Source organism: Mycteria americana, chromosome 5 (assembly GCF_035582795.1).
Source record: "Mycteria americana isolate JAX WOST 10 ecotype Jacksonville Zoo and Gardens chromosome 5, USCA_MyAme_1.0, whole genome shotgun sequence".
Taxonomy (NCBI): Eukaryota; Metazoa; Chordata; class Aves; order Ciconiiformes; family Ciconiidae; genus Mycteria; species Mycteria americana.
In genome coordinates, this window is record NC_134369.1 from 1526203 (window position 1) to 1550450 (window position 24248).

The 24248-nt window shown below is 60.7% G+C and overlaps 2 protein-coding genes and 1 pseudogene across 2 annotated transcripts; all 3 read left to right on the top strand.

The window, feature by feature from the left end:
* Positions 1–467: 467 nt before the first annotated feature.
* LOC142409997 (aldehyde dehydrogenase family 3 member B1-like) lies at positions 468–9647 on the top strand. Its single transcript, XM_075501843.1, is given in 12 exon segments — positions 468–931; positions 1724–1738; positions 1740–1927; positions 2348–2510; positions 5150–5260; positions 5417–5537; positions 5679–5764; positions 6001–6082; positions 6422–6808; positions 6890–7056; positions 7277–7376; positions 9055–9647. Coding segments are annotated over 12 exon segments (1908 nt in total). The 5' UTR covers positions 468–637; the 3' UTR covers positions 9249–9647.
* Positions 9648–9982: 335 nt separating this feature from the next.
* Positions 9983–19830, top strand: LOC142410000 (aldehyde dehydrogenase family 3 member B1-like). Its single transcript, XM_075501851.1, has 10 exons — positions 9983–10398; positions 10585–10747; positions 14021–14131; positions 14256–14376; positions 14518–14603; positions 14872–14953; positions 15407–15793; positions 16037–16203; positions 16394–16493; positions 19562–19830. Exons 1-10 carry the CDS (start codon positions 10310–10312, stop codon positions 19753–19755), a joined length of 1500 nt encoding a protein of 499 aa, XP_075357966.1. The 5' UTR covers positions 9983–10309; the 3' UTR covers positions 19756–19830.
* Positions 19831–22605: 2775 nt separating this feature from the next.
* On the top strand, positions 22606–23976 carry LOC142409716 (aldehyde dehydrogenase family 3 member B1 pseudogene; annotated as a pseudogene).
* The last annotated feature ends 272 nt before the right edge of the window (positions 23977–24248 follow it).

Genomic DNA, 24248 nt, shown 5'->3' on the forward strand with positions numbered 1-24248 from the left:
CAATTTGGGGTGCTGCCGGGGCGGGAAACCATTCCCCCTTCCCCGGGGGGGCTGCTGCGGGTCCCCAGGGAGTGTGGCCGCGGGGGCTGAACCTGGGGTGGGGTGGTGGGGTGCGTGGGGCAGGGCTGCTGCCCTTCCTGTTTATGAAGCGGGGTAATTAGGGCCGGGCAGGGGAGCGGGCGTGCGGGCAGCCGGCGTCGGTGGAGGGGAGGCGAGGCAAGGGCCATGGTGCCAGGCAGGAGGAACCGGTGCCGGCGGGCAGGGCCAGGCGTGGGGTATGCTGAGGGTTCAGCCGGCCGGCACTGGGGTGGGAGTGGGCAGCCCTATGGACGGACAGGGGACCTGTGGGGTCCATCAGGGGTGTCTGTGGGGTCCCTGTGGGTCAGGGTGGTCCCAGGGAGCAGGATGATGGGTGTCTGCGGGGTCCCCGTGGGTCAGGGTGGTCCCAGGGAGCAGGATGATGGGTGTCTGCGGGGTCCCCGTGGGTCAGGGTGGTCCCAGGGAGCAGGATGATGGGTGTCTGCGGGGTCCCCGTGGGTCAGGGTGGTCCCAGGGAGCAGGATGATGGGTGTCTGTGGGGTCCCCGTGGGCCAGGGTGGCCCAGGCGAGTAGGGTGAGGGATATCTGTGTGGTCCCAATGGGTCAAGGTTCATGGCGGTGGTTTGGTGGCCATGGGAGTTCCCCAGTGCCACTGCCCCATGGGGGAGGTCCCATCCCATCCCATCCCATCCCAGGCCTTGTCCCCATTGCCAGCCCCACGGAGGCGGGGTGCCGTCTCCCCACTGCCAGCCCCACGGAGGCGGGGCACAGTCCTGCCCGCCCCTGGCCGTGGGGACTGGCCACCAGCCCCACAGCATTTAGGAGGGGCACCCTGAGCCTCGGCAGTGCCAGCCCGGCCTCGCGCTCCTCTCGCCACCACTCAGCCCCCCAGGTAGGCACTCGGCTGGCCCCACGGCTGGGCTTCTCTGGCCCCACGCAAGTGGAGGCTGTGGGGCACTGGGCACCCCGCTGGGTGGGTGCCCTCGAGGAAGGGTGGGTGCATTGGGCATGGAGAGGGGCGGGGGGGGCAGATGTGGGGCTGCGGCTTTGCCCCCCAGCTCTGGGCATGTCTTCATGTGCTGGTGGAGCGATGCTGTGCCCAAAGGTGGGCTGGGCTGCGGCAGTACCGGTGCCGGCTCACACGGCCCCACACCATGGTCCCGGGGGATCCCAGGGGTCAGCCCGGGATGCTGCCCCACACCACGGTCCCGGGGGATCCCAGGGGTCAGCCCGGGATGCTGCCCCACACCGGGGTCCTTGGGGATGCCTGTGGGGCAGCCTGGGATGTTGCCCTGCATCGGGGGCTCTGGGGATCCCAGACGGGCAGCCTGGGATGCTGCCCCACACCGGGGTCCCTGAGGTCCCCACAGGGTGACCCCACGTCGGCAGAGCAGCCCAGGCAGGTCCGTGGCCGGAGGCTGGCAGCCGTCGCGGAGCGCAGGGAGGGCCCGGGAATCCCAGGCATCCTCCGTCGGGCGCACCGGGGCCTCCGGCAGCCGCGCCGGGCTGAGTCACCCCACGGCCGGGACAGCCCCGAGCTCCAAGCCGCCCTTCAAAGGTGCCGCGGGCAGTCCCGGCCGGCTCGGGGCATGGGTGTCTCACTGCTGGGTGACTCCTCTTGGGATCGAGCCGGCATCTCTGGCGCTTCCAGCTCCGACATAACCCACCCCGTGTCTCTCCCCAGGGCCACCACGCTCTCTGTGGAGACCAGCAGCTCCTTCCCGCAGCTCGGCATGCAGCAGCCCCTTGAGCCCCCCGGGCAGCAGCCCCCGGGCTACGGCAAGTGCAGCCCCGCGGGCAGCGATGCCGGGAAAGCCGCCGGATGCGGCGCAGGCAGCGGGGGCAGCGGAGGCATCGGGAAGGGGCCAGTGATCTGCAGTGCCGTATGGTGAGAGCGAGGGGCCGGGGGCACGTGGCTGGGGGCAGAAGGGAGACAGGGTGGTTGGGGTGAGGTGGGCAGGGGGTGCTGTGGCGGTGCTGGGGTCCCCGGGTTGGTGCTGATGAGGGATGCTGGGGGACAAATTTGGAGTCCGTGGGCCACCATACACCAGCGTGGCCCAAGGGAGGAGACAAGGGACTGCCGGAACAGTGCCATGTAGGGGGCAGAAGGAGCCCTTGTCCCTGGCAGCAAGGGGAAGACCCAGGTGTCCAGGCTCCCTGCCCTCTCCCCAGGGACTCTGGGGCTCCAGTTTGATGCTGGGCTGGGATGAAGCAGAGCTGGGGCGACGTGGAGCTCCTCTCCCTCATCGCCCAGAGCGCGAGGGGCTGGGATGGGGCTGGGATCCCCCTGACGTCCCCGTCCCCGCAGCGGGAACCCCTACGCGGGGCTGGTGAGCCATCTGCGGGCAACCTGGCTCTCGGGGAAGACGCGGCCCATGGAGTACCGCGTGGCCCAGCTGGAGGCCCTGGGACGCTTCTTGGACGAGAAGAAGCAGGACATCCTGGAGGCCACCGCCTTGGACATGGGCAAGGTGAGAGGGGGCTGGGTGCTGGCCACCGGGGTCACATCTTTGGGGCTCTCTGCATACCCCCTTGTCTGGGTCTTGCATCCTCCTGGGTGCAGGTGTGGGGCTCTGGGTGTGGGGGTCCCCTCGTCAGGGTCCTGCATCCCCTCTGATGTGCCCCAGGGCTGGTGTGGCGCACCTGTGGGTGCTGGGTCCCCGCAGAGCTCTCCAGAGCCGGAGTTAACCACAGCACACATAGGGACCATGCTGCCAGGCAGGCTCGATGCTGCTAACCCCGTCCCCAGTGCACTGAAACCAGGCTCGATGCTGCTAACCCCGTCCCCAGTGCACTTAAACCGGGCAAAGCCCCCCTTGGCCGATACGAGGTGGGAACCTCGGCGTTACCGAGCTTCACTCTCCATGTCCGCCCCACGCATCGAGTCCCCGGTGGCTTCATGCGACCTCCGCAGAGGGTGATGTCCTGGGGTGCTCCACGCCAGCCTGGTCGCGCTCAGGATTACCAGCGTTGTGCAACGTGCTGGCCTTGCACATTCCTCCCAGGGCTGCTCAGGGCCGGGGCGGCTGACCAGCCTCGCAGGGACTGGTTTTGCTGGCACGGTGCTGAGCCGTGCGGTGGCACAGGTGGGGACCGGGATGTGGCTCTGGGTATTGCAGCATGCCGGGAGCTCCCGGACAGCCTGTCGAGGAAGCGGGAGCATCCCTGCCGTGGCTCTGTCTAGCAGTCTCAGCTCATCTCTTCTCTGTCAGGTGCTTCAGGACCCTATTCTCCTTCTTTTTCCCTTCCTGACGTGTGCTGCGGCCCAATAGACCACCGCAGGCTTTGGTCGTGTGGCATTAGGAAACGTTTTTGGAGGGATGGCTTGCCCTGGCGCAGCATAACTGGTCTTATCTGGTAGTGGTAGCACTCGGACCCAAAGGATTTGTGTCTGTGGGTCTATCAGCACGGCGGCCGTGCCCTCAGACACGGGTTTCGACATCCTGACATCTCCCCAGGCTTGTAATTACCTTGTTTATTTGAGGTGAGGGCCTTCTCCTTCAGCCAGGGGTTGATAGGCATCAGGACTCCAAGTGCGTCCTTCGTCTCTCCTAATTGTATGTAATTAGAGCCGGTTGTCTAGTAATATGCTTGTTATGCAGTCGGGCCTTCATAGTTAGATGGAGAATTCATCTGGTCTTACGTATCTGAGGCGGGTACCTCACCTCCAGGGATGCCGGTTTCTCTCCACTGATGATTGAAGGAACTTGGATGACCTCAGACTTAATGTCCCATCTTACAACCTTCGTATCCCATCAAAACCCTTAATGGCCCATCTTCACCAGCAATTTCCTCATCCTCCTAGTGATGCAACTGTCAGCCCGGGCCGAGAGCGGCCCCGTTGCTTCACCGGACATCTGATGTGCCTGCTGAGCCCTCACGTCTAGGAGCAGCTCGGCCTCCGGGCAGTGGCAAGTGTCCAGGCGCTTGAGTGGCGTTGGGGACCTGAAGGTCTCTTGAGTCGGGCTTGGTGGTAGAGCATGAGAGGTTGCCACCTGGGAGTCAGCAACCAAACTTTCCAACCCCAAAGTGGTGTTTTGGTGCAATGATGGAGGAAAGCTCCCACCCAGGGATGCTTTTGGGTTGGAGGAGTCCAAAGGACGTTGTGGTGGAGGGTGTCAGGCAGCTGCGCCCACCGTGCTTTGCAAACACGGCTTCACAGTGCAGGAGCTTTGCTCCTCCTGCTCTCCAGGGTGATGGAGGGGCTTTACTGAGCCCGCTGAGTTACCTCCTTGTGTCTTCACACTTCTCCTGCAAGAACGGTCCTGAGCTGTGCTTCACGGCTGTGGTTACGGCAGTGGGGAGGACCCACCGCGTGCAGGAAATGCCTCGGCAGCCCCTGCGATCTCGGCTCTGACGTCCCGCCACCGCTCCCGAGTCTCTGTCCATTTAGTCACTGCCTGTTGGGACGGTCTATCTTGGAGAAACCTGCTGGGTTTGTTTAATTCCCCGACCGGGGCATCTCACCTGACCTGCCTTTCCCAGCCGCGTGCCGGCTCAGTGCAGGAGCCCCAGGAGCTACGGGGGGTTTCTGCCCAGGACGGGAGTCAGGTGGAGTTCAGCCGAGCTCCATCATGAGGCGTTTAATTAAACGGTTGCTCTTCTTCCTATTGCTCTTTGAACAAAGCAAGGTCTTAAGTTCAACTTTCGTGCATGGGCTGTGGGAGGGAGCTCGGGGCTTTGCTTCCAGCTCACGTGCCCAAGTGGTCGGGACACAAACGCAGCAGTGCAGGAGCACCGTCCCATCCCAGGTCAGCGGCACGGAGCTGCCTCTGACACCGGTACCAGCTTTTCTATAGGTCCTGGAGCTCCGGTGACATTGCTTGGTCCCCCCTTGGCTCAGGGCTCTGTTGCCAGGTGAGCAGTTCACAGATGCTGAGCTCAGGAGGCTGTTAAATATTGTGAAGATGCTAAATATTGGTTTTCTCCTCTGGCCAAATACCTATTTTCATAAAATTTCAGGGACTGTGATATTCCCTGGGGGTTGCAGGAGGCGATAGCAACTTCTGCTTAATATCTTCTACTTAATAGCTTCTACTGCTCTTCATGGGCAGAAGAGGGGGGAGTTGGGGGGGTGTTGGGGTGATGCTTATGTGATGTCCGTCCCCAGCCGTCCTTTGAGGCTTACTTCACCGAGATTCTCCTCTGCAAGAATGAGCTCAACAACACCCTGAACAACCTGTCCCACTGGATGAAGGACGAGCACGTGGACAAGAATCTGGTAAGGCAGAAGCTCTGGGCTGACCTGGGGAGAGAAGAGAGGGAGAATTGCCACTGGCAAGGGGCAGAGCGGGCTGGGGAGCGGAGCGCTGCGTGCTGGGCAGAGGCAGGGCAGGAGGCGGTGGGAACGGCACTGAGATCGTGGCCTTTCTCGCAGGTGACACAGCTGGACTCGGCCTTCATCCGCAAGGACCCGTACGGGGTGGTGCTCATCATCGCGCCCTGGAACTACCCCATCCACCTCTTCCTGGTGCCCCTCATCGGGGCCATCGCTGCCGGTGAGCCGAACCTGTCCCCCGGCCCGGAGGATCCAGGCAGTGCCAGGCACTGACGAGGGCACCTTGTCCCCAGGCTGGGGTGCCAGAAGGGCTGGCTGTCACCGTGTCGCTGCTCTGATGTCCTGTCAATCTCCCTCCCAGGTAACTGTGTCATCATCAAACCCTCGGAGACAGCCAAGAACACTGAGAGACTTGTTGCTGAAATGCTGAGCTGCTACTTGGACAATGTAAGAAGCTCTCCCTGTCCTTGTCCCTGTCCCTGCCCCAGGGCCGTGGTGCTTCCAACCCTGCCTTGCACGCACCAGCACCGCACCATCCCTGGTTTCGGGTGCTGCCGTACCTCCTTCCTCCACGCTCTGCCAGCGTCCGCACGCCCAGCAGCCCAGGATGCTGCTGGCGGGGACAGGGACAGAGTGGCCCGGGCAGACGCTGACAGAGGTGGACCCTTCCTCTTACGTTGCAGGACTGCTTTGCCGTAGTGACCGCCGGCGTGCAGGAGACCACCAGACTGCTGGAGAACAAGTTTGACTACATCTTCTACACCGGTACGTCCCGGGGGCCAGAGCAGAGCCCTGCCTGGTTTTTGTGCAATGAGGAAGCGGGATTCCCTCTGGACACCGCGCTGTGGCTTACCCTGCCCATCAACGTGAGATGGTGGGCAGCCTGCCTGCGACCAGGGCCCCTTCCCTGCCCTCTGGGAAGGCAGGGCTTGTGCTGGGGAGCTGGTGTCAGGATCTGTTGGAGGATCCGGGATGTGTGTGTCTGAGGGTCTGGTGGGACTTGGTGCGTTTTCCGTGGACCTGGCTCCCCAGAGTGCCACGTCCCAGAGCTGTGCTGTAGCATGGTGGGATCCCTGCCGTGATGCATCTCTTCCCTGCCCACAGGCAGCCCCTCCGTGGGGAGGATCGTGATGGCAGCCGCTGCCAAGCACCTGACGCCCGTGACGCTGGAGCTGGGGGGCAAGAACCCCTGCTACGTGTCCGACACCTGCGACGTGCAGAACGTGGCCCGGCGGGTGGCCTGGGGCCGCTTCTTCAACGCGGGGCAGACCTGCGTCGCACCCGACTACGTGCTGTGCAGCGTGGAGATGCAGGAGAAGCTGATGCCCGCCCTGCGCGAGGCCATCACCGAGTTTTTTGGCTCCAACCCCCGGGAATCCCCCGACTTTGGCCGCATCGTGGGGGACAAGCAGTTCCGCCGCATCCGGGCGCTGCTGTGCAGCGGGCGCGTGGCCATCGGAGGACAGACGGACGAGAAGGAGCGCTACATTGGTGAGGGCACGGGGCACGGGGCTTGTGGGACCACCCGTGCCGGTGCACCGAGTGATGCGTTGCCATAACCCTTCCCCGCAGCTCCCACGGTGCTGGCGGACGTGCTGCCCTCTGATCCTGCCATGCAGGAGGAGATCTTCGGGCCCATCCTGCCCATCGTTGTTGTGGCCAACATGGACGAAGCCATTGACTTCATCAACGCGCGGCCGCGGCCATTGGCCATCTACGCCTTCTCCTGCGACAGCAAGGTGCGTGTGGTCCACGGACCAGAGAGGGGAGGTGAGGGTAACGGGGCAGCAGGGCTAGTGCCCACCTTGCCGACACCCCAGGGCACGCTCGGAAAAGTCTTTTGAGCCCAGCTGCTCTGGGCGCATGGGGCTGATGGATGAGGCGGGTGATGTTTGACAAGGCGCTGCCTGTGGAGCCAGGGCGCGAGACCCACGTCCACCTTCTCTGCTTCCCTCCCAGGTGGTGAACCAGGTCCTGGAGCGGACAAGCAGCGGTGGCTTCTGCGGCAACGACACCCTGATGCACGTGACGTTGACCTCGCTGCCCTTCGGTGGGATTGGTAGGTCCAAATCCCCCAACCTGCCTGCCCCTGGCCAACGTGAGCCAGGCGTGATCCCACCCACGGTGCCTGAGCCATGCTGGCTGTGGCGAGGAAGGGTCTCAGGGAGGACGGGGCACCCAGGCCTGGGCCGCAGGTCCTGAGGGCTCCATGGTCTGTAGGGAAATCCTTCTGCACCAGATAGGACCCCACCAGCAGCCCTTTGCTTCGCCGCACCATGGCTGAGCTCTTGGGCTTTGCAGCCCTGTCTCCGCTGAACATACGTGGAGCACTGGAGCTCCACGGAGGTTTCTTCTCTCCGTGCTCGGTGTCCCAAGCACAGTGTTCCCCGTGTACGTGGAAATGCTTCATATAAAAGGTAGAGAAGTTCATACCACTTGGGTATTTCCTTGGTATTTCTGAGCAGCGTGGGCACCGTGAGTGAATTTTGTGCCAGGGTTGGGTTCCTGCCCTGCTCAGGCTTACCTGGGATCTCCTCAAGTGCTGCTCCCCTTGGTCTATCCGTCACTCTGCTCCTCGTCTGGGAGCACATCCGAGATGTTGTGCTTCTTGGGTAGGTGAGCTTCCTCCTGCCGACAGCGTGGTGCTGGCTAGGAGCCCTTAACGTCACTCAGGAGCAGGCTTGTACACTCATTCTGCCTTTTAGGACTAAATAGTAGGAGCAAAACGCTTATAAATGTCTGGGAAATCAGCTTATGGTAACTTGGAGATCCTCCTCAGCAAAGAGGAAGAGTTTCTGCTCTCCAGGGGCGACAATTGTTTTCTCGGGTGAAAAGGGAGGTCTGCTCAGCCCCGGGCCCTGGTTGTAGCGCTGGCCAGGGAAGAGCACAGGAATACAGGAAGCCTCTGACGATGTTTCCCCAGAATACATTCCCAATCTCCTGCTCTCTTTCCCCGAATATTCTCTGGGGAAAATATCTCAGTTTTACGCTGCCCATGCTCAGCATCTCTGTCGGGGCTGGCAGCTGATTCAGACATAATAGGACACCACGACATCAAAGCACAATTAATTCCTCGCCTGACTGTGGCTCAGGGAACAATTTTTGGTGGTTCCCGTACCATAACTTATCTTTATGGAAATGATTCAGACAAACTGCCTCAAATTATCAGGTGAAGCCATTTTATAGCAGCCCGGTCAGGTGAAGGGTCTGAAGTCATCGGGGTGAGATGGCATTCACCAAAGCTTCCACAGTAGCTCAGGCGTGAAGTCATTGGGCTATTAACTGCGATGTGCAACCTCAAGCTTAAACCAGCCACAGGAATCGGGAGAACCGGTGCTGCCGATGTGGCTCCAATTTTTAAGAACTCCAGGAAGAAGCTGACCTTCGTAGGGGCCACGCTGGTAGCTCCTACCCATGGGTAGATACGGTAGAGCACTGCAGAGGGAAATCGAGCCTCGTAGACCCAGCAAAGCTTAAGTAGATAAAAGTAGGCCATTAAAATGATGCACTTGGACCTCCAAACAGTGGTGAGCTGCAGAAGGATTTGCTGGACTGAGTAGCCGTAGAGCTGGAAAAGGTGCAGGGCAGGGTGAGATCTCCTCCACCACGTCTGCATTGCTCAGCAGCGGGAGCATTTGCATGAGAAAAGCCTGTAAAGTTTTCCTTGTGTTGACGATGCTCGGAGTGGGCAGGACCAGAGTCCAGTAGCAAGTTTGGACCTGTGCTGTGTGTTGCAGGAAACAGCGGCCTGGGGATGTACCACGGCAAGTTCACCTTTGATACCTTCACCCACCACCGCGCCTGCCTGCACCGCAACATGGGCCTGGAGGCCCTCAACGCCCTGCGCTACCCGCCCTACAGCCAGCAGAAGCTGGGGATGTTGACGGCCACCTTCGAGATCAAGCGCAAGGGCACGTGCACCCTGCTCTGAGGGCTGCCCCGCGCCGCTCACGGACTGGGGCGGGGGGGAACTCCTGGCTGGGTCCCCCCGGGAGCAAACCCACCCTCCCCGGGAGGCTGGTATCCTCCTCCCTCCTCGGCACCGGTCCCCTCTTCCCTTGCCACGTCCTTTGCCCAATGCACTTGGGACGGCAGGGATAGATATCTCCTCCTGCACGCTCGCTCCTCCCCAGCTGCCTTTCCTCCGGACTGTTTGTCAGGACACATCTGAAAAGGCAAAAAAGTTCTTTTTCTTCCCAGCAGAGAAACGGTCTCCGCGAGGCTGAGGACCAGCAGTTAGCCTCACCTCCCGTTAGACGGACCTTTCCTTCTGGATGAACCGCATTCTCTCTCCCCTCTTAGTGCCCGCTGTTGCTTTTTCCTCTGTGTAACCCTGCCTGTAGTAAAGATTTTGCATTGAGCTCTCCTGCCTGGCCTTGCCTCGTGCCTCCGTTGCCCGGCTTGGGGGGTGCCGGGCAGAATCCAGCAGCCGAGCCCCGGGGGGTGGGTGCCCAGACCCCCAGTGTCCCCATCCATCACGCTGACACCCTCAGCCACACCACCGCCCCCCCCGGGGTTGTGTCCACCTCCAGCACCCTGTACCCCGCGGCTGCGCGACAGGGAGGTGCCCCGGACTGGATCCGGGGCACGTTTTGCATCCCAAGTGGTTTGGGCTGGAGCGGAGCCAGCGGTGACGTGCGGCGGGGCAGGCAGCCAAGGGGCAGAGCAGGAAGCTGGCAGCCTCCTCCGCTGGGGGAGCGGGCTGGAGCGGGGACTGGAGTGACTGTCTGCCTGCACCCTGCCTGCACCCTGCCAGCCCCACGGGCAGCCCCAGAGCTCAGCAGGGTCCTGGCTGTGGTGCTGGGGTGCCGGCCGGGTTCCCCGAGGCCACCTCCTCCGGGTAAGGCACCCCGTTAGCTGGGGCGGGGAACCTGTGGTTTGCAGCCCAACCGGCGCGAGGCTGCGGGCAGCCTGCGGGCAGCCCTGGCGTAACTCGCTCCGTGCCGCTCCCTTGGGACCGTGGAGACCGGCAGCGTCGTCCCGCAGCCCGACATGCAGCAGCCCCCGGGTAGCGGGGCCGGGAAAGCTGCCGAGGATGATGGCGGCGGTGGGAAGGGGAGCGTGGACGGCGAAGCCATGAGGTGAGAGCGTGTGGCTGGGACAGAGGGAGACAGGAGGGGTCCGGCTGCTTTGCCCTCTCCCCAGGGCTTCGGTTTGATGCTGGGCTGGGGCGACGTGGAGCCCCTCGCCCTCGTCACCGGGAGCGCGAGGGGCTGGGACGGGGCTGGGACGGGGCTGGGATCCCCCTGACGTCCCCGTCCCCGCAGCGGGAACCCCTACGCGGGGCTGGTGAGCCATCTGCGGGCAACCTGGCTCTCGGGGAAGACGCGGCCCATGGAGTACCGCGTGGCCCAGCTGGAGGCCCTGGGACGTTTCTTGGACGAGAAGAAGCAGGACATCCTGGAGGCCACCGCCTTGGACATGGGCAAGGTGAGAGGGAGCCAGGACCGGGGGACCCGGTGGCTGGGGGAGCCGAGGGGCGGCGCACAGCCCTGCCGGCTCCTGCCGTCAGGCGGAGGATGGATGCGATGCCCCAGTGGAGCTTTCCCGCCCGTTCGGTGCTCCTTCCCCGCGCTGGGATGCGGTGGAGGCGGCGAAGGGGAGACCGAGCTGGAGCACATCCCAGCCCACCTCCTCCCGAGCTCATCCCTGCCGCCAGTGCGGACAGAGGGGGGCTGTGGGGAGCGCCCAGACGTAATCAGCCATTCCCAAACCCGCCAGCCTCAGTTTACCTCTTTTCTGGGCAGGTCCGTCCCCGACTCCCGTCACCCCCTCCGCGTGCTCCCTGCCCTGGGCTTTCCACCAAACACCGTCCACTCCCCTCTCTCGGTGCTCACCCAGGCTGCCGCTCTCAGAGCCCGGACCCCCCGCCTTTGCCTCGTCCCCTGCCTCTTTGCTCCCTCCCTCACACCTGTGTCAGGGTCACCAAGGGCAGAGGCAGAGCAGACCCGTCCCCCTGTGTCTCCGTAAATCCTCAAAGAGCTCCAGCCCCCCCAGCCCCCCAGTTCCCCCTTTGGTACAGCTCATTCGCCCGCAGCCAGAGCCTCACATACCACGCAGGGCTCATCATCTGTTGTTCTCCACCCTAGTTCACAACTTCCCTTTGGACACCCTCCCCATCCTTTACCACAGTCCGGATCGATGGGATCCCCATCATTTTTCCTATTTTTAAGCAGCCAGCTCTTGTGCTGAGAGGAGACCCGGCGTAACGCTCGATCCCGTTAGGGAAAGGCGTGCTGCATTTCACCCCGCTTCCCATTTGCTTCTGCACCCTTTGTGCTCCTCCTTTCCTGAAGCCTCCAACACGGGGTTTGGGAAGCCTTGCCCACGCACGGTGCTGCCGGCGCTGACTCGGTCCCGGGCCGATGCTCCCTTGGCGGAGGGCAACGGGACCACCTTCCCTTCCCTGCCCGGCGGTGAGCGTCTCGGTTAGGTCTTGCCGGTGCGGTGCTTGCCGCTCGCCTCGTGCCCAGCAGCTGGTGGCCAGGGCTGTGGCTGGCGGTCGGTGCTCGTGTGAGGGTCTTGCCCATCCAACCTTCAGCGTGGGAGAAGATAAACGGTGCTGGCCGACAGCTGCTCTCACCCGAGGGATAAATCTGAGATGGAGAAACTCTGCCGATGAGCCCAAGACCCATCAGCGTGCCACTGGGGGTTAAAATTTGGGATTTAACACCTTGCTTAGTACAATTATTTATCTCACAGTAGGACAGTCACAAAATTTTTAAATCACATGGTTTCCCCTGCATCTGCCCACACCAAGCCCGGGTCGGCAGCACCTTGCTGAGGGTTATCCCCCAAGCCACCGGCGATAGCTACGGCTTAGTAAACCCCCACAGCTCACACACGGACACAAGGACGGCGCATCGAGTGAGATCAAAGGTCTGTCCAGCCCAGGCTCACTGAAGGATGCTCAGAAACAGGGCAAATACACATGATACTTCCAAATAATTTTGGAAACCAGCAGCGCTGCCTCCTGTCCACAGCGAGAGCCGTGCGCGTGCTCCACACTTGCTGCCGTGGCACTGCGGGCGGCACCAGCCAACCGGCAACGTGAGGTGCCCCTGGGGCCACAACTCCCATGAAAGGAAAAACGAGATACTACTGCTGCTCCCGTACCAAGAGAGTGGTTTGTGCTGTCACACGAGGGAGTCGGAGCATCCTTCTGCCTGTGGTTCCTCTGGTCTCTTCCTGGGGACACGTTGGACACCTCCTCGATACCCTCCCTGGTTGCTCGGTCTCTGCTTCTTCTTTCTTCTACTCTACAGTGAGGTACCAGACTCGGTCTTCGCTGGCCTCATCTCGGAAAGCCCTGTGCGGGGCTCTGCTCCTGCTTGGGCTGCATCCCCTGGCACAAGCCCAGCTGCCCCCGCCCGCCCGAGACACCCCGCTCGCCCAAACGCCCACCGCAGCAAGCTGATAGCTATCATTAGCGTTGGCCGCGCTTCCTCATTTGCCTGAGGTTCCCTTTTCCTCGGAAGAGACATCCAATGTGTCAGGCTGCTCGTGCCATCTGCTCTCGCTCTCCATGGAGGAGCAGCTTCGTCCAGCTTCTTCCTTGATCTTGCTTCTCCTCCCGATGTCGTGCCCAGCCACACGCCTGCACTGCTCCCAAACTCCTCCGCCCTTTGAGCTCCCTCTCCGCATGACTGTCCCTCCTCCTGCCCCGCTGAGGACAACCTCTGGAAGCCTTTGCTTCCTGCTCTCCCTCCTTCCTAGGCTTAGTGGTGGATCTCCTCTCTGCTTTCTCAGCTCAGTCTGCCAAAAACACTTGCACAAACAGGCTCCAAAATCTGCATATTGCCTTTCCTCCCATATTTCCTCCCAACTCTTGACACCTGGGTGGTGAACATCCCCCAGAACTGGCTGGCTTTATCCTTTGAACCTGCCACTTCCCCACCAGGCCCCATCCACCTCACCTTCCACTGTACTCCTGGGTGAGAAGAAACCCGACTGTAGGACAAACATTGAGGTGTCCCCCATCGATGGAAGGGGAGGAATTGCTGGCAGAGCCGGACGTCAGCACCAGTGCTATTCCCATGCCGGTGACATGTCCACGGTGGGGAAGTCAAAGCCAGGTGAAGCGGGGTGGCGGGGGGATTTGCACCCAGGTCTCTTCTGAGCTGTTATTTATTGGGCTAAATCCTTGCAGACTCTACCCGAGTTACTCTCTGGCAGGTCCTGAAAAAACAGCCCGTCCTGCTGGAGTCCATCGACTCACCTGTTTTGTTTGTGCCGGTGGGAAAATGTGATAGAAAAAGGGGTTGTGACTCGGGATGCTCTTGTCTCCAGACCAAACAGGACTCAGTAGCCAGACCAGCCCTTTCTTCCCCAAAACACCACCACTGCCTTCACAGACCCTTCTCCTCCCCAAATACTTAATTTTCCTAAACCTCAACCGAGCTCCCAGCAGGGAAAGCCCGGCCGCAGGCAGGTTACTGCCGACAGGACTGGCACGGTGATGTCGCAACGGGATTTTGGAGCTCACCAAGCCCCGACACCGCAGACACGGTGGGGCTCACCCTCTCCCCACGGTGGGCTGTGCCGCGCGGCTTGGAGGGTGATAGCAAAGTGCGCATCCACCACAGGACATGAAGTGCTTGGGTCCCCAAATCCTGGGTAAAAAAATAAGCAGTTTAGGGATAAGAGCTGCTGCTGTGCTGCAGCACATGCAGAGCTGACACGTAGGGTGCTCTGTGTCCCCAGCCGCCCTTCGAAGCCGAATTCTCCGAGATTCTCCTCTGCAAGAACGAGCTCAATGAGATGTTGAACAACCTGTCCCACTGGATGAAGGACGAGCACGTGGACAAGAATCTGGTAAGGGGGAAGATGAGGGAGAGGATGGGGGGGAAGGATCCACCTGCCAGGCAGAGATGGGTGGGATGTGGGCATGGAGACGGTGGTGCAACGAAGGACTCCTGATGCGGTGGGTGTCCTGCAGGTGACACGGCTGGACTCGGTCTTCATCCGCAAGGACCCGTACGGGGTGGTGCTCATCATCGCGCCCTGGAACTACCCTGTCCACCTCCTCCTGGTGCCCCTCATCGGGGCCATCGCTGCCGGTGAGCCGAACCTGTCCCCCGGCCCGGAGGATCCAAGCAGTGCCAGGCACTGATGAGGGCACCTTGTCCCCAGGCTGGGGTGCCAGAAGGGCTGGCTGTCACCGTGTCGCTGCTCTGATGTCCTGCCTATCTCCCCCCCAGGTAACTGTGTCATCATCAAACCCTCGGAGGTGACCAAGAACACGGAGAGATTCGTGGCTGAAGTGCTGCCTGGCTATCTGGACAAGGTAAGAAGCTCTCCCTGTCCTTGTCTCTTGGCTGGGGTCTTCCCACTCCCTGCCCACACTGAGCTGTGCCCTGTGCCCTCCCAGCACTGTGCCTGCCTTGCACGCACCAGCACCGCACCATCCCTGGTTTCGGGTGCTGCCGTACCTCCTTCCTCCACGCTCTGCCAGCGTCCGCACGCCCAGCAGCCCAGGATGCTGCTGGCGGGGACAGGGACAGAGTGGCCCGGGCAGACGCTGACAGAGGTGGACCCTTCCTCTTACGTTGCAGGACTGCTTTGCCGTAGTGACCGCCGGCGTGCAGGAGACCACCAGACTGCTGGAGAACAAGTTTGACTACATCTTCTACACCGGTACGTCCCGGGGGCCAGAGCAGAGCCCTGCCTGGTTTTTGTGCAATGAGGAAGCAGGACTCCCTCTGGACACCGCGCTGTGGCTTACCCTGCCCATCAACGTGAGATGGTGGGCAGCCTGCCTGCGAACAGGGCCCCTTCCCTGCCCTCTGGGAAGGCAGGGCTTGTGCTGGGGAGCTGGTGTCAGGATCTGTTGGAGGATCTGCCACTAACGTGTCTGAGGATCTAATAGCCATAACTGGGTTTTCTAATGGCTGAGCTGGGGGATGCCATGGTTGAGCTGGAGAGGGTGAGGTGAGGGCTCGGCCGCGTGCTGCACACCAAGGCGGGTGCAGGGCAGGAGTGGGACTTGACGTGTCTTCCCTGGCCCCGTCTCCTCATAAGGCTAAGGCCATAGCTAGGGCTGTAGCATGGTGGGATCCTCACTGTGATGCATCTTTTCCTGGCCCTCAGGCAGCCCCTCCGTGGGGAGGATCGTGATGGCAGCCGCTGCCAAGCACCTGACGCCCGCGACGCTGGAGCTGGGGGGCAAGAACCCCTGCTACGTGTCCGACACCTGCGACGTGCAGAACGTGGCCCGGCGGGTGGCCTGGGGCCGCTTCTTCAACACGGGGCAGACCTGCGTCGCACCCGACTACGTGCTGTGCAGCGCAGAAATGCGGGAGAAGCTGCTGCCTGCTCTGCGTGAGGCCATCACTGATTTTTATGGCCCCAACCCTCGGGAGTCCCCCGACTTTGGCCGCATTGTGGGGGATAAGCAGTTCCAGCGGCTGCTGATGCTGCTGCGCAGCGGGCGTGTGGTCATCGGAGGACAGACAGACGAGGAGGAGCGCTACATCGGTGAGGGCTTGAACTTCACATAAGTCTTCATCCTTGCATGGAGTGGACTTGGATTTTGGAGAGGGTCTCACAACCGGAGGGGAGGTTCTAGATAGAAGCGACATTTAGGGAAGGTTTGCACAGGAATTGTGGAGCTTGGTGAGGCGTCCTATCTCAGAGGAGGTATGGGTCTTGGGGAGCGGACCAAAGTGTCACCTCCAACCTCTGTGCATGGCTGATGCCTTTGGGTTTCTCTCTCTGCAGCTCCCACGGTACTGGTGGACTTGCAGCCGTCTGATCCTATCATGCAGGAGGAGATATTCGGCCCCATCTTGCCCATTATCATTGTGGCCAACATGGATGAAGCCATTGACTTTATCAATAGTCACGAGCGGCCGCTGGTTGTGTATGCCTTCTCCTCCAATGACAAGGTATAGTGTACAGCCTGTGTGAAGCCAGGGCTACGCTTGCCCCATGCTCCTTGGCAGGTATATTCAGCCGCGTTCATGCTCCAGAAATTTTCTTTAGAGCAGACAGCCCTGGTTGTGGAGGAAGGACTGCAGCTGGAGGTGTGGGAACAGGGTGCGAGACCCACGTCCGCCTTCTCTGCTTCCCTCCCAGGTGGTGAACCAGGTCCTGGAGCGGACAAGCAGCGGTGGCTTCTGCGGCAACGACACCCTGATGCACGTGACGTTGACCTCGCTGCCCTTCGGTGGGATTGGTAGGTCCAAATCCCCCAACCTGCCTGCCCCTGGCCAACGTGAGCCAGGCGTGATCCCACCCACGGTGCCTGAGCCATGCTGGCCGTGGTGAGGAAGGGTCTCAGGGAGGACGGGGCACCCAGGCCTGGGCCGCAGGTCCTGAGGGCTCCATGGTCTGTAGGGAAATCCTTCTGCACCAGATAGGACCCCACCAGCAGCCCTTTGCTTCGCCGCACCATGGCTGAGCTCTTGGGCTTTGCAGCCCTGTCTCTGCTGAACATGCGTGAGGTTTCCTCTTTCCATGCTTGGTGTCCCAAGCACAGTGTTCCCTGTGTACATGGAAATGTCTTGTTTAAAAGGTAGGGAATTTTGAATGCGGCCACCACAGAAACATCTCTAGACCTTCCCTTCCACATGCGGTGCCTCTGTAGGGTGCTGGCAGCCAGCCAGTCACACCCATCCCACTGCTGTGCTACCTCTTCTCTCTGCAGAGGAAAACTTGGAAATTGTCACTTATCCACAGTTTTCAGGAACTCAGAATTTCAGTTTTTCCTGGATCTCCATTTTGGACTCTGGGTCTGAAGACAGCACAATTTCCAATGAATTCCCAAATGTACACACGTTCCTGAAGACCTATATTGCCTAAAACTGCTGAGGAGTAAACAGCAGGGGATCCAAATCACAGCCTAGCAGAGATGCTATAAGGGTTAAAAGCTTTACAAGCATTTGCCATCATCCCATCTCAGAACTGACAAATCACCCAAAGGTGATATTTTTAAGGCAAATGTATTTAAATGTGCAATTTCCAATGGTCCTCCTTGTTGCGTCACACAAGGCTTTTGGAAATTGGCAGAGACTGAAAAGGTCTAAATTTGATTCTGAACCTTGTGCTGAAGCTTCCTGCTGGAGAAAGGCAGCCGAGGAGGCTGTTGCTCCACTTCCCACAGTATCGCAGTCTTCTCTGAACCTACACCGGCCACCAGGCAGTGGTTTTAGGTTTACACTTGATGAATTCAAGCAATCATGCAAGGATACCCTGCAATGTGAAGCGAGGAAATGAGTATCAGCTATGAGTTGCATAGCTCTCGTGTTCCAGTTCACGTACGTGATTTTGAGCTTCCACGGGATGTTTTCTATCCAGAGCATCAGCTGGAAAACAATCCTTTCATTCTTTTAAAGGCTTCAGAACAAAGCTGTGTCTAGTCCTGCATTCTTCCACCACAACCCAATCCAGATGCATGAGTAAGAACAGGGCAAGAATGCACGATATTTCTTCCTGAAAGTCTTCCAGCCTCTATCTGTTTCCAGCTCAAATGATTTGCTAAGCCAGAAGGGTCCCGCGTGTTCGGTAAAGGGTGCTGGACTCCACGTACTTATCCAGGCTCTCCTTGAATCCAGTGAAACTTTTAGTCACTACGATACCCCCGTGACCTGGCATTTCACAGCTCACGGACAGAAACAGCACTTTGGGGCTGTGTTTCTTCTGGCTTGTTCTGGATGCCTACCTAGGCTGAAAAAACCCATGTCCAGAAGTGCTTCTCTCTTCCCTCCGAGAGGAAGGAGTCTAGGTGGAGGAGACACCCACTTTTGACTAGATGATCTTCACTACCATGGGAAAACAGCTCCTATTCTCGAGACTCAGCGGCTCAGCTGGCTGAGAGCCACCCAGTGACCTTCTTCATGCTGGGGCTGCTGATGTGCGAGATACCAAACATAACTCATCAGCTTGACCAGGACTTGCCTTTTATCAGGAAGACCGACCAGCTCAAGCTGACGCAGAATTTTCAGCTGATCACCATCAGCACACAGAGGGATTTCCTTATTTTCTGCCAGCTTGCCTGGCTTTCCCGTGATTGCTCCTGGCCAGCCAGCTTTCACCTCCCATTTCACTCGTCCTTGGAGATGGGTCACATCCTCACCAAAGCCACCTTGACAATCACCCCTCTCCACTCCTGGAGTCTCGCCGGCAGCAGGGCTGGAGTCAGCATGGAGGGGACGTGTTTTGGAGGGTATCTCTGCAGTAGGGAAGCTCATCTGGTGGGAGCATCTTGCTGCTGCTGCCCGCTCCAACACATTGTCAGTGACGCCCTTGCCAGTCGCTCTGGCACCAGGCAAGGTTTCATGATCAAGAAGGTTTTTTTTGTTTGTTTGGGTTTTTTTTAATCAATAAAAGTTTTCAGAATTAGAGTAAAAACAGAACAGAAACTTGAGAGGGCACGTAGGAAGCACCTGCAAAAGAAGAGTTGAAGATATAGAAACAAGACCAGTTTTCTTTACTGGGTGTTTTAGGTGCTTAAGCATCTGTGGAGATGGGGACACATCTCCCAGCATCCTCAAGGGCATCCGCAGAACAAGATGGACCTGTTTCAGGCTGGTATAAAACACCGCTTCCTCTGGAAGGTGAGGATGGGAGGGCAGCAACAAGCGCTCTCGCTGCCTGTTCTCTGCCACGCCGCGCTGAATGTGCCGCCTTTCCTGGTCCCCCCGCTCCAATTCTCCCGTCCGCCAGCAAAGTGGGGGCACTTTGGATCCTCTCCCCAAAACAGCAGGATGATGTGAAAGGCTCCAGCCTTCGCCCAGTTTCCTTGGCTCAGAAGTCATCCAAGGCGCAGTCCCTCCTGTTGGGAAGACGACGTTTTGCGAAACTCTTACTCTATCAAGATTTTTCTGAGCCTGGCTTAATGTTAAGCTTTGCACCAAGGCTAAATGTGTGACCTGAAATGATGAAATCCAGACTGACGAGAAGGTTGTTGGGGACCTTTCCTCCTCCCAGCCCAGTCTTTCTCCTCCAAACATCCCTCAAGCACCATTTGGGTGTCCAGCTAGGCCACCTCCATGGTCCTCTTTAGATCGCTTTCCGAGGAAGCTTGGCCACGGCCAGCCCTCCTCGCCGACCCTGGTGTTAGAAAGCAGCTGGATGAAGATGTGGTGCCGTCCACAGACACAAGCAGCCTCCATCGCCAGCGCCCCCTCCGTGCTGCCCTTGAGAGGGGAGCTGGGAGCTTAATGTTAGGCTCGTTGGCCCAAATGGTGGGTGAGCGATGTCCAGATCCAGCCACCAACCGGGCACCTGTGCTGTGTGTTGCAGGAAACAGCGGCCTGGGGATGTACCACGGCAAGTTCACCTTCGATACCTTCACCCACCACCGCGGCTGCCTGCACCGCGGCATGGGCCGGGAGGCCCTCAACGCCCTGCGCTACCCGCCCTACAGCCAGCAGAAGCTGGGGATCGTCCGGGCCGCCTCCGAGGTGAAGCGCAAGGGTGCCTGCACCCTGCTCTGAGGGTCCCCCGCCGCCGCCATGACGTCTCCTGCCACTGGTCACGGCGGTCCTGGTGGCCATGTGCAATAAAAGGCGTTTCCCTGCAAACGGTGACCTCCTGTGCGCTTCCCTTCCGCCTCCCTGCCCGCCCCTGCCCGCCCATCCGCTGCCTTCACAGCAACCCACCAACCAGAGCATGGGATGGAGCTGCTGGCCAATAGGAGGGAGAGAACTGGGGAGGGGTGGGGCCAGTGGGAGGGTGGAGCCTGCCTGCAGCTGGGGCAGGAAGTGGGGCAGGGCCCCACAGGGAGTCCCTGTGCCCCACATCTCCCTGCACGCAGGTCCCACAGCCCCCTCCTGCTCCATCGCCGCTGGCCCCACCACAGCAGAGGGGCTGGTGGGGTGCTCCGGGTGATGCCGGTGGTGACCTCCTGCTGCCCATACCCCCCCTTGGGGACTCTTCCCCCGAGAAGGTCCACAGCAACGCTTTCCTCCCAAATCCTTGAGCTGGGATCATCCCAGTTTCCTCCACCCCATGCCCTGCAATTCACCCTCCCTTATCTCGGGTGGGCTGGCAATCTCAGCAATCAAACGGAGACCTTGGAGTGAGCGCAGGCAATCAAGTGGAGACCTTGGAGCAAGCACAGGCAATCAAGTGGAGACCTTGGAGCAAGCACAGGCAATCAAGTGGAGACCTTGGAGCAAGCACAGGCAATCAAGTGGAGACCTTGGAGCAAGCACGGGCAATCAAGTGGAGACCTTGGAGCAAGCACAGGCAATCAAGTGGAGACCTTGGAGCAAGCACGGGCAACCAAACGGAGACCTTGGAGCAAGCACGGGCAGCTGAGCCCAGAGGAGATGAACAGGCAAGGTGCCAGCAGGAACAGGAGGCCTTCTCCTGCAGCATTTTGGGCTGTGCTGTCCTCTGGAGCCCCTCTCTGCTCTGTCCTGGTTGCTTTGGCTCCATCCTGGTAGGTTTCTGGTCTCTGTTCCTCCATCCCAGCTGCTCCCCCTCTCTTCTGGCCCCGCTACTCCCAAGCCTGTGCTTTGAAAACTGAGAAACCAAGTCAAACCCAGCCCATTTCTTCTCAAGAACAAAATCCCGTTGGACATGTCCCACCTAGCATGGTGCACGGTCCCTGGGGGGCTGGCTGTGCTGGGGAAGGGGTTCCCCCTCTCTGAGGGGCAAACCCCACTTGCTGCGAGGGCAGAAGGGAATGGGGTGGCTTTGTCCACTGGCCGGTCAGCTGTGTCACCCAGCCCACACTGCGATTTTACCCCACGGTCAGGTCTGGACGCCCTCGTCTGACCCAAGGCAAGTGGCATTTCCTTGTCAGCAGCGCGGTGCTCAGAGCCTCCTCTCAGGACGAGTCCCCACGTGGGGCTGGCGAGCTGCCTGCGGGCAGCCTGGCTCTCAGGGAAGGAGTGGCCCATGGAGTACCACGTAGCCCAGCTGGAAGCCCTGGGACGTTTCCTGGACAAGAAGAAGCAGGACATCCTGGAGGCCACTGCCTTGGACATGGGCAAGGTGAGACCACCACGGCCAGGGCGGCTGGCGGGGAGTGCTTCCCCTTCCATCGCTTGACTTTCCCCCGCTGCCTTTCCTTCATTTATAAAACTGTCTATATCTCGACCTGAGTTTTCTTGCTTTTGCTCTTCTGAGTCTCCCCCCATCCCGCTGCTGGCTGGATGTGTGCTTGGTTGCTGGCCAGGGTCAGCCCACTGCACCAGGGGAGTGGTGGCCTTTGTTTTTTGCCGTTATCTTCAGCTTAGTCTTTGGGGATGCCCCTGGCGGGGGGAAACCACACAGCAACTCCCTCCGGCCGCACAGAAATGGGATGAATTAGCTCTAGGGAAGCCTTCACTGAGAGCAACTGGGGGCCCTTGTTCCCATCTCCACCTCCAGAGCCATGTCTGCATTGTGCCACCTCTGGTGTAGCTGAAGCTCTTGAGATACTGAACCCATGGCTTCAACCATGGCCTTCTACCGTGTCCTGGAAACCTGCTGGCATGGGGCAGCATGGGGCCAGGCAGCATGTGGTGATGCAGGTGGGGTGGCTGTGCCACCCATCCTCGCCACTGCAGGGCCACAGGGTGTCCCCTGGGGGTGTCTGCCATCCTGTTATGGCTGCCAGGAGACTCCATGCTGACATCTGTGAGGACAACCATCATGGGGTGGCCATGACCACCTCCTGTGTGTCCCCAGCCACCCTTTGAAGTGGAGCTCTCCAAGATGTCCATTTGCAGGAGCGAGCTCAACCACACACTCAACAACCTGGGCACCTGGATGAAGGACGAGCATGTAGAGAAGAACTGGGTATGGGGCGGTGGCTGGCTGGGGACAGGAAGCAAGTGTCCTTTACGCCATCCTTCCCTCCGCAGGCGATGCGGCTGGACTTGGCCTTCATCACAAGGACCCGTATGGGGTTGTGCTCATCATCACCCTGGAACTACCCCATTAACCTCCTCCTGGTGACCCTCATTGGGACCATGCCATGGTCCCTGCCATGCCAGGGGGACAGAACCTCATCGAGTGGTGTCCTGTGTCCTCCCTGGGGTGGTGGGAATGGGGCTGCACTGGCGGCAGGTCCTTACCAGGAGGGAGCTCCTGTCCTGCAGGTAACTGCGTCGTCATGAAACTCTCCAAAATTAGCAGGAACGTGGAGAGGTTAGTGGCCGAAATGCTGCCCAGGTACCTGGACAAGGTAGGAGAGCCCTCCGCTGCGGCCACCTCCCTGTCCAGGGACACCTGCCCTTCTGTGTCCCAAACCTGCTCGGCTGAGCCACGTCCCCCCACGTGCTCTGTCTGCTCCTGCCCGGCTCCAGTGCCACACTTCCCACCTTGTCACAGGACTGCTTTGCCATGGTGACCGCCAGCGTGGAGGAGCCCACCAGACTGCTGGAGAGCAAGTTTGACTATATCTTCTTCACCGGTACGTCCCACAGAGACGTTCCAGTCCCATCCCTCTCTTCAAGGCAGGGAGACAGGCGTGGGGCTGCCCCAGCAAGCCTGGTGTGGATCTGTTGGGAGGTCTTAACCATGCTGGGCTCACGCTGCTCCCCCTGCCCACAGGCAGCCCCTCCGTGGGGAGGATCGTGATGGCAGCCGCTGCCAAGCGCCTGACGCCCGTGACGCTGGAGCTGGGGGGCAAGAACCCCTGCTACGTGTCCGACACCTGCGACGTGCAGAACGTGGCCCGGCGGGTGGCCTGGGGCCGCTTCTTCAACGCGGGGCAGACCTGCGTCGCACCTGACTACGTGCTGTGCAGCGCAGAAATGCGGGAGAAGCTGCTGCCCGCCCTGCATGAGGTCATTGCTGAGTTTTATCGCCCCGACCCTCAGGAGTCCCCCGACTTCACCCACATCATGGGGTACAAGCAGTTCCAGCGGGTGCAGGCGCTGCTGCGTAGCGGGGACGTGGCCATCAAAGGACAGACGGACACAGAGGCTCGGTACATCTGGCACAGGGTGTACCACCGGCGGGAGGGCAGAAGCGCAGGGTGGGGGTCCTGCTGGATGCAGTCCGTGACACCCAGCCACACAGCGCAGGCTCGGCTCTCCCACGGTGCTGGTGGACGTGCAGCAGGACGAACCTGTCATGCAGGAGGACATCTTCAGGCCCATCCTGCCTGTCTTCACGGTGGCCAGCGTGGACGACACCATCGCCTTCATCAACGCCCGGGAGCGGCTGCTGGCCATCTGCGTCTTCTCCTCCTACAAGAAGGTGCGGAGCTGGGCTGGGAGCAGCATCCCCCTCAGCCTGGGTCACATCCTGCTGCGTGGCTCGGGGTAGCCACAGGCACCCTCCTCAGTCGGGGCCGCTCCTTTGGCCTTCCCCAGTCACGGGAGAAGAGTCCCACGTCCCCCGCCACGTGTGTCCTGGTGTACCCCAGGAGCAGGGAGGAGGCAGACAAGGGGTGCCCTGTGGGTGCTAAGCACCCCCCTGCCCTCACCCCCCAAGTGGTGAACCGGGTGCTGGAGCGGACGAGCAGCGGCTGCTTCTGCAGCAACGACACCATCACGCACATGACGCTCACCTCGCTGCCCATCGGCGGCATCGGTAGGTCCGTGCCCAGGAAGAGGGTGCTGCAGAACCCCCCTGCACCCAGCGCCAGCAAGGCCAGGGGCCTGCCTGCTGCCGGGGAGCCCTGCCCAGAGCCCTTCTGGCTCTGCCATCACCCACCACCCCGCCCGCAGCAGCTCCCTGCAGCGCCGGGGCTGAGCTCCCAGCGCTGGTCCTGAACCCCCGCCCCACTGTCTCCTGGGACCCCTGCCCCGGGACCCCCCGGGCTGTGCCCGGTACCGGTGCCCCGGTGCTGACCCTCCCGCCTCCAGGGGCTGCGCCGGGGGTCAGAGCTTGGTGCCAACGTTGAGCCCGCCGGGGCTGAGCCCCTGCCCTGGCGCCCGCTGTTCCTGGAGTCCCGGTTCCTGTCCTGAATTCCCCCGGGCCTGTGCCCAGGCACCGGTTCCCCAGGTCCGCGCCCGGAGCCGAGGCCGCTGCCGGGCTCTGAAGC